Source organism: Chlorocebus sabaeus, chromosome 20 (genome assembly GCF_047675955.1).
Source record: "Chlorocebus sabaeus isolate Y175 chromosome 20, mChlSab1.0.hap1, whole genome shotgun sequence".
In the NCBI taxonomy this organism is placed as follows: Eukaryota; Metazoa; Chordata; class Mammalia; order Primates; family Cercopithecidae; genus Chlorocebus; species Chlorocebus sabaeus.
In genome coordinates this window covers 119,758,497-119,768,223 of record NC_132923.1, presented here as the reverse complement: position 1 = coordinate 119,768,223, position 9,727 = coordinate 119,758,497, and the positions used below count along the sequence as shown (strand labels likewise).

The 9,727-nt window shown below is 48.9% G+C and overlaps 1 protein-coding gene across 1 annotated transcript in view; it reads left to right on the top strand.

Annotated features, from left to right (window-relative positions):
• Positions 1-9,038: 9,038 nt before the first annotated feature.
• The window catches only part of PADI4 (peptidyl arginine deiminase 4), a 54,954-nt gene continuing 54,265 nt past the window's right edge, over positions 9,039-9,727 (top strand). The window contains exon 1 of the mRNA XM_007980316.3: positions 9,039-9,156. Within this exon, the coding sequence (XP_007978507.3) occupies positions 9,065-9,156 (92 nt within the window). The 5' untranslated portion in view covers positions 9,039-9,064. The remainder of the gene's footprint in view (positions 9,157-9,727) is intronic.

Here is a 9,727-nt window from a genome sequence, read left to right as displayed (position 1 = left end):
TGCCCCCACAAAGGCCTGATTTCCACACGCTATAAAGACAAGATTAAATTATGTATTAAGGCCATCAGTATCCCTGGGTTACACTAATTGATGATTTAGAAATTAAAGCAGTCACTCCAGTGTGATGCAGGTCACTACTCTGAAAGTATTGATTTTACTTGAATGCCAAAGAACTTTTCCAGAAGAAAAACCTATTAAATTCAAGTATTCAAATTTTTAGATCAAAAAGGCAAGTGATTTTATAAACAATGGACAATATATACTTAAGATCTACGGCACTTTCTTAAGGTCTAAGAATTTGCTGAAAGCATTTTCAGCTTTGAAATCTCCAAATGAAACTTTAAAATTTATTTTGGTTTATCCCAAAATAATGGAAAATGTCCAGTTGTGTTTTGTAAGCATCTATGTAACTCATCTTTTAGTTCATACTTCCTGGGGAGCCACCAAAGAAGGTCCCCATGGGAGTTAGGGGACCCTTACCCTCAGGAACAGTGGGTCTGTTACTTGGAAGGTCTAGTCTAAATTTAAAAGATGTTACTGTACAAACGGGAATAATTGACTCTGGTTATACTGGAAAGATTCAATTAGATATTAATTCCTTGACTCCGTGTTCTGCCTCCCCAGGAGAAAGAATTGCTCAGTTGCTGTTACCTTACATAAAACTAGGAAGCAGCACAGTGAAAAGAACAAGAGCCTTTGGTAATACTAATCCAGCAGGAAAAGCTGTGTATTGGGTTAATCAAGTGTCTGACAAAAGACCTATTTGCACAGTTACTATTCAGGGAAAAGATTTTGAAGGACTAGTGGATACTGGAGCTGATGTCTCTATTATTGCTATAAATCAATGGCCCCGGCACTGGCCTAAGCAAAAGGCATCCATTGGTATTGTTGGAGTAGGCGCTGCCTCAAGTTTTTCAGAGTTCCTTGATTTTACCATGTCAAGGACCAGATGGTCAGGAAGGGACATTTCAGCCTATCATTACATCTGTTCCTGTCAATTTATGGGGTAGAGACTTAACTGCAACAATGGGATGCTGATCTATTCCTATGGATCAATATAGTAATAATAGTAGACAAATGATGAGAAATATGGGACATTGCTCAGGAAAAGGACTAGGAAAAGATAAAAATGGCCAATGAGAACCTTTAGAATTACAAGGGCAAACAGATTGGACCCGATTGGGGTGTCATTTTTAGGAGCGGCCATTGTTGAGCGTCGAGCTCCTGTTCCTCTTGTTTGGCTAACTGCCAAACTGGTTTGGGTAGAGCAATGGCCGCTGACAAAGGAAAATAAAAAGGCTGGACAAGATACACGGTGGAGGGATGCACATACAAAAAGCTGGAACACAGGAAAGATAATATTATGGGGAAGAGGATTTGCTTGTGTCTCCAGGTGACAATCAGGTAGGTGCCTGTGTGGGTGTCCACCAAACATCTGAAGATCTATCATGAACCACAGTATCTAGTGGACCCACCTGTACAGTGCAAATTGAAGGTTTAAGGATTGCTTTTAAGCCTCAATTTGCTTTCTCTGTGCCTTCTGTTAGAAGGGGCCTGCTTCTTGTTATCAATGGTAAGTTTTACCCCGAGGTAATTAACCAAAGAGGCGGAAGCTGAGTTACAAATGCTTCAGCAATGGCATATCTCCTGGCTACAGCCACAAAAGTTTTTGGTTCGTTTCAGTAGATTTACTAACGTGGGGGTGAGGGTATGCTTGTGTTTTTGCAGGAGAGAAACCATGTAGGTGCCCTCAAGATGTGTACAACCATGGAACAGGAGACTGGAAGGGCCCATGGATCCCAACCATAGACCGGGTTCCCTCAGTACGAGCCATGCTGAGAAACTGCTGGAGCGCCAAGGTTTTACCTATAGATGCTTAATGGACCGATGCTTTCTGACTGAACTCCTTTCTACCCTGAATACAAGGGACACTAATAGGTAGGCAGGAGTATCATCACCCCTATTCAGCATGAAGAAGTTACAGAAGATGGACCTTCAACCTTCTGCAACCCCTAGGATTAAGGGTCCTCTTGTAAAAGGGAAAGGGGAGATACGTGGGAAGCATTCAAACCAGAGTGACTCCATTTTGAATAAGGGCTAAGAAAAATGAAGCTGGATCACCAACCGGCAATTAAGGGCTGTACAGCCTGCAAGTGCCTTAATTAATTTAAAAAAGAGAGACCACCTTATGCTAATAATAATGATAGCTGTGGTGGTTTTTACAAACCAGAAGGAGGGCATGTTGGGAGAAAAGCTGAGTGTTGGGAGAGAAGCTGAGGCAGGTCTTGCTTGTCTGCTAGACTTGCTGGCTCCTTGCTTCTAGCACTCCCATTATCTCAAGCAGCCATATGTTTCTCATTCACTTGATACACTGTTTCCTTTGAACCCCCACATTCTCACCACCTGTTTGAGCACCAATAAATAGCGTGGGTTCCCAGAGCTGGTGGGGGGAGGGTGCCTACACAGCCTCCACACTCGGAACAGCCCCCTGGTCCCACTTTCTCAAAAACTGTCTTTTTCGGCCAGGCACAGTGGCTCACGCCTGTAATCCCAGCACTTTGGGAGGCCGAGACGGGTGGATCACGAGGTCAGGAGATCAAGACTACCCTGGCTAACACAGTGAAACCTCATGTCTACCAAAAATACAAAAAAAATTAGCCGGGTGCAGTGGCTACACAGCAGGCTGAGGCAGGAGAATGGTGTGAACCCGGGAGTCGGAGCTTGCAGTGAGTGGAGATCGCGCCATTGCACTCCAGCCTGGGCGATAGAGCAAGACACTCTCAAAAAAACAAACAAACAAAAAAAAAACCTGTCTTTTTCTCATTCCTTTGACTCTGCCAGACTTCGTCGCCCCCACGACCTGGTGTTGGGTCTGATCACCCCAACACATGGCTTGGTGCTGTCTTTGTGATAGTGAGTTCTCATGAGATCTGGTCATTTAAAAGTGTGTGGCACCTCCCCAGGCTCGCTCGCTCTCTTGCTCCTGCTTTCATCATGTGAAGTGTGTCTGCTCTCAGATTGACCTTCCACCATGACTGAAAGCTCCCTGAGGCTTCACTGGAAGCCAAGCGGATGCCAGCACCATGTTTCCTGTAAAGCCTGCAGAACCATGAGCCAATGAAACTTTCCTTTATAAATTACCCAGTCTCAGGTATTTCTTTTCAGCAAGGCAGGAAGAGCCTAATATACTACCCAATTTTAAGATTTATCATACACCTACAGTAATCAAGATAGTGTCATTGTTGGAGGAACAGGCACCGATCAATGGAACTGAATATAGAACCTGGAAATAGCCCCACACATGTATACCCAACATGTACAATTTTTGACAAAGATGCAAAAGCAATTCAATTACAATTCAATTTTGACAAAGATGCAAAAGACTTTTTCAACAGATGCTATAGCAAAGAATGTATCTTTAAATAGTGTCGTAAATTCAGTAAAATACAGTATTTCTTGTTTACCTACTCTGTGCCAGGCCCTCTCCTAAGCACTAGGGAGATAGCACAGCAAAGACCATGCTCTCATGTCACTCACATTCTCAGGGTCATGGTCCTCAGGAGAAATCCTGGGTACCAGAGAAGACACATAAGCACCTGGCGTCAAGGGTTGGGTAGGAGCCAGTTCCAGAAAGGGAATGCAGAGACATTTGCCTTCATCTGACTGGTCCCCTTCCTTTTCTCAAAGGTGGCAGAGTGGAAGGTTGCAGGCTTTCGATGCAGATTTGGGCTCCACTCCTGTCTATGCCCCTAATGTGCTGCTCATCTGTCAATGACATTCATTGGGTTAGTGTATTGTTCACATGAATGGGCTCCAGTGCAGGGCCTGGCACATGTTAGAGTCGTGATTTTGCCCTTGTGTGCCCATGAATCCTTCCAGAACCTAGGAGGATTCTGCAAGGGAGAGAAAGGAGAGATGCTGGGGGCAGGGAAGAGCTTTGTGAACAGAGGAGAAAAGACTGCCCCTGCAATATACACAGCAGGCAGGGGGCTCTGGATGAACACTTCACAGGAGCAGGGATTTTTTTTTTTAATTTTTTTTAAATTTTGAGATGGAGTCTTGCTCTGTTGGCCAGGCTGGAGTGCAATGGAACGATCTCAGCTCACTGCAACCTCTGCCTCCTGGGTTCAAGTGATTCTCCTGCCTCAGCCTCCCGAGTAGCTGGGATTGCAGGTGCCCGCCACCATGCCCAGCTAATTTTTGTATTTTTAATAGAGATGGGGTTTCACTATGTTGGTCAGGCTGGTCTCGAACTCCTGACTTCAGGTGATCCACAGGAGGAGGGATTTTCTAGTTTCAGCCAGCCTGGATGATCTAGACTTGCTCCAGTGTTCTGCTGGAAGTCATGAATTCAGAGAAGCCAAGAGACCAGGGTTCTTTGTGTTGGAAGGAACTTCAGAACTCATCAGCCAAATGACCTGGCCTGGGGGCAGCTGTGCAGCCCTCAGAGTGGACAAGGATGCAGGGGCTCGGGAGTCAGACTGCAAAATTAAATGCAAGTGTCACCACTTCTGTGTAACTGTGAGTGGTTACCTAACTCCTCTGAGACTCGGTTTCCTCATCTGGACAATGGAGAGAGATGTTAAGGTTGCTGTGAGGATTAAAGATGATGCATGTTAGGGCCTGGCATCGGTCAGAGATACACCAGGGCATAGCATGTTGGATAAAGCCAAATATGAAACCCTCCTAGAGGTCATGTGACCTTGAGGCTGGTACTTCACTCTTCTGTAGAGATGAGATTGTACCTGTTGCCCCACTTAATGGTGAGAATTAGAAATAATAGAGCCCAAGGACCTGGTGACAGGTAAACACATGGCAGGCGTTAATAGATGGTGGTCTGTTACCACCCCGTGTGCTTCTACGTTTATGTTAAAGCCTAAGTTAGCTTCTAAGCGAGGGCCAGACACTTAGGAGGCATTTGATAAATATTTGTTGAATGAATAGCTCAGTGCTGGGAATGAACTGTACTTATGAATGAATAATGCAAAAGAGCTAGGCCATCTGCTGCAAGAAATACACTGCACTATACCCAGACTCAGAGCCACTGGGAGAGTCCCCGGACCCAAATTCTTTTCCCCAAAATGATGTCATTGCAATCACCTGGAGCAGGCTAGCCAACCTGTCTCTGGGACAGGAGCTCAGGTGGCCACAGCCATCTGGGCCCCAAATGCCTAGAGGGTGTTGGGCAACTCCCAGAACACCTTTGCTTCCTCTCTGTGAGTTGGGCTGGTGATTCTGCCTTTCAACAGGAAGAGAGGCCTCTTCCTCCCAGGTTTCTGGCCTGGGTTCTGAGCCAGTCACCATGTGCAAGAGAGTTCACTCCCTAACCCCAGAGGTCCCCTTTGGGCTCTGAAAGGGTTAATGCCATCGGCAAAAGAAACAGCCAGGCCGGGTTCTCAGGGATCTTCACAGGATCCTGTCTGGGTCAAGTGCTGGGCTGGGTGCTGGGAGCACAAACAACCATGGTGTTAAGCCACCAGTGTTGAGTGACAAGTCTAGGCACTGGCCTTGCTCTCAGGCTAGTTGGGAGACGGGCATTTAAACACAAGGTGTGGCAAATCTCAGAAAAAGAATGAAGCATCCTGCTAAAAAGCTAAAGAGGGGCAAAGATGAATCTACAACATCCGTGCAAATAACCACAGACACGGGCACAAGGGATGCATGGCTACGTGGTTTATGACACTGAAAACGTGCAAACAACCCCCATGCCCATCAGTAGGCGAGCAGCCATGTCAGGATGCAGCCAGAGCTGCAGGCACAGGTGGGGCATGCACCAGCCCCATGTCTGTTGGCCTCTTATTCCACTGCCCTCAGCCCTGCCTATCACAGAGCCCATGGCCCTTGTTCTGCTGTGAGCGACCAAGTGTGTTTCTACAAAGAGGCTTTGCTTCCAAAGTGCAGCCATTTTCCCTGAGTGAGAGTGTGTGCGTGTGTGTGTTACAAACCTAGTTTTGCGTTGCTCCCTGTGTAATTGCAAATAACGTGTACTCTCGTTTGCTTCTCCTCTCTCTTATCACTCCCCTGGGTCTCTGGTGGAGGACCCCAGGGCTCATCCCTCAGCCTTCTCTCTTCCCCATCCACACTTACTCCCTAGGGGAGCTGGAGATGTTGACATCTCACAGTTGTATGCTTTCCAGCCTGGTCCTGTCTCTTAAGCTCCAGAATCATGTGTTCAAACGTCCTACAGGGCATCATCACACCAAATCACACTTGGCAAAGCCAGGATCAAACTCCTGATCTCCACTGTGCCCACCCCCACTCCTCCCTCAGCCTTCCCTACCCAGCCGCGAGCAGCCCCATCCCTCCAGGGCCTCAGGCTCCAAACTGCGGCAGCGGCCTCCATCCCTCTCCCTTTCTTAACACCCCTCATCCAGTCCATCTGCACCTCCTGTTGGCTGCATTGCATCACAAAATGTTCGGAACCTGACCCATCCTCCCCTCCTCCACTGCAACCACCCTGGCCTGAGCCCCACCGTCTGTCACCGGCCTGTCTGCAGTGGCCACTTCACAGGTCTCCTGGCCTCTTCGCGGATCGCCTACAGTCTGTTCTCACATCACAGCCAGAGTGATCACGTTCAAGCAAGTCGGTTCGCAGTCCTCCTCCTCTGCTCAAAATGACTCCAGGCTCCCCACGTTACTTGGAGCAGAGGCCAAAGTTCTTAGGATGCCTGAAAGGCCCTTATGATCACATTCCCGCCCCAGGCTGCTCTCCTGCCTCCCTCACTGCATTTCAGCCACACTGGCCTCTTTACTCTTTCTTGAACCCGCCAGGCACGTCCCTGCCTCAGGGCCTTTGCACCGACTGCACTGGCTGTTCTCTTGACCTGGAACATTCTCCCTCCAGTTTTCCACATTGGCACTCAAGTCTTGGCTCAAATGTCACCTTCTCTGGCCCCCTACTTGAAATTGCAATTAGCCCCTTGCCCTGTTTTCCTAGTGGCCCTTATTCTGTCATTGTTCCTTTTTCTACCCCACTAACATACAATAGAATTCACTTACTGTATTTATTGCTTACTGGCTGTGTCTCTCCCAACAAAAACAAACAAAAAGGCTCTATGAAGGCAGGATTTTTGTCCGTTTTGTTCACAGCGTATCCACAGTGCCTGGAACAGTATCTGGCCATCAGCAGGCACTCAATAAGTATTTGTTGAATTAACAAAACTGCTTTGGGGCTTGTCCTCTGTGGCTCATTCACAGCAAATTTAAACCCCAAACTGCTGAAGAAAATAAGAAAGCAAAGAAGAAACAGAAGAAACAACCTCAGGAGACCTAACACTTGGGGTAGAGGCCAGCCCTCTCACTGATGGGCTGCGTGACTGTGGGCAGGTCCCACCCCCTCTCTGTGCCTCAGTCTCCCCTTCTGCAGAACAAGGACTGGATTGGGTGTTCTCTAAGGGCCCTCCCAACTCTAACAATGGACAGCTCCCTCCTGCCACTTTCCAGTAGAAACGCAAACTAGTTCTAATCATGTGGTCAGCCAGAGAAATCGGGTTTATTAAGACTTACTGTGTGCAGGCAGTGACGTAGATGCGTCAGAACGTCAGACCTGGCCATGTCATCATCTGCTGGTACAGAAGATAAGCTTTTGAGCCTAGAGAAGGTGGTCTGAATTCAGACACCCACTGTAGGGCTCGTGACACTTTGGGGGTCTCACTCAATCTCTCTAAGTCTTTGTGGCCCATCTACACATGGGCATCCTGATAGGACCCACTCCACGGGGATGTTGACATAGGGCAGGATTTGAACTAAAGCCTGCTTGATTCCACAGCCTGGCTCCGAATTAATGAGGCAAATTCTTTGCTTCAAAGCCAAAGCAAGCAAACAGAAATGAACACAAAATATCCAACCTGCCAAACACTCTGTGTTCACGCCAGACCCCCATGCGTGCACCCTCTGAGTGCTCCTTGTTGGGACCCACCTGCCACCTGCCAATTGCCTTATTAAACGTAGCGCCTGGTACCAACAGCCCAGGGGCAACCGCAGCTCCGTGGCCACATGGGCGTCCCCCTGGCAGGTGTGGCCCACACCTGCACTGTCTGGTCTGACAGCCAGAGGCCCTGGCAAGAGGCAGGTATCCTGGAGCATGCAGAGAACATCAACTTCCACGCCAGGAAGCTCATCTCCTCCCAGCTCTACTGCATGCTAGCTCTGGCACTTTGGGCAAGAGCTAGTCACTTTTACTCTCTGAGCCTCAATTTTCCTTCTGTAAAATGGATTGTAATAATAAGCCCATCTACATCTTGTCTTGTAGCGAGATGTAGCTGTGATACAGTCTGGAAAGCACGTGTCATACAGAGAGGCAGCGAATGAATGTCACACTCTGGAACTGGACACCTTTGGTTCCAATTCTGGCCCTACCACTCTCGAGCCGTGGAAGTGCTCTGAACCTCCGTTTTCTCCTCCGTAAAATGAGTACAACAACAATGGCACCAACCTCAGAGGGCTACTATGAGGGTGAAATAAGGGGATAATGGTACTACCTAGTTCACAAGTTTGTCTTACTGAGCTATTCCATGTGGTGCAGGAAAACATGCCTGGCGTAGAGAAAATACCAAGAATGTGAGCTGTCGTGTGGGTGGCCCAGGTGGAGAGACTTGTCCCAAGCCTGGTTGCTCTTTGAACGTGTAGCCTGGCCTATGATCGCTTACCTAAAATATCCCCGCTTTTCCCACCTTCTCCTTTCTGATACCCCTGTTTGACATAGGTGAGATTGGATAGATCAAGGTGTTCAGGGCCTGCAGGCAGGGATGGGGCTATGGGCACGTAGGACTGGGACCCAACCCCTAGGCCCCACTCTCCACCCCACGCTTTCTGAGCCATCCATCCTTCTCAGGAAACTGACAGAGCTACCCTGCCACTGGTACCAGCATGGACACCCACCTGGAGGTCCAAGGGGCAGCCCCAGGGCAGAGGAGATTTTGAGAGCCCACACCCCTGACCTGAGTGGGGAGGGGTTGAGCCTCTGGGCCACAGACCGCAGGTGCTGACTCATGGCCTCCGCTGGGCGGTATAAAGGAACCAGCCCAGGGGCTTCCTACAGCCAGAGGGACGAGCTAACCAGACAATGGCCCAGGGGACATTGATCCGTGTGACCCCAGAGCAGCCCACCCATGCCGTGTGTGTGCTGGGCACCTTGACTCAGCTTGACGTCTGCAGGTGAGAGGGGGACCTTCTGGGGTTTTGGGGGCAGGTCAGGAGATGCTGGATGAGCCAGTTCTACTGACGCAGAGCATGTGTTTGGCCCAGGCCCCAGGCTCCAGGCTCCAGGCTCTGCAGCCACTGCCAGGGGAGCAGCTGGAGAGAGAAGATCCCAGCAGCCGTGGGAAGTGCCAGTCTCATGGCTGTGGGTTTTTTGCCATGTACAAGTGCAAATTCCCCAGGACCACACCACAGATAAATTATTGTGGGGCAAACTAGGCCAGCCATCTTCCTGTCTTCATCGAGGCAACAGAAACTGTATTACAGAGGGTCTGTGATTTGCTCAAGGTCACACAGCAAGTGTGCCCTGGAAGTAAGTTTAGCCCCTGGGCCTCCTGGTTCACAGCACAGTTTGTTACCCCACATCTCTTAGCTAAGGCTCTCTGTGGGTGTGTAATAGTGTGGGTGGGGATGGTGAAACGGAGCTCTCTGGCGTGGCAGAGACTGAGGTAGGAAGCCTGGACCTGCTGCTGGCTAGCTGAGAGGCCTTGGGCAACTGAGCCTCAGTTTCCTCATCTGTGAAATGGGG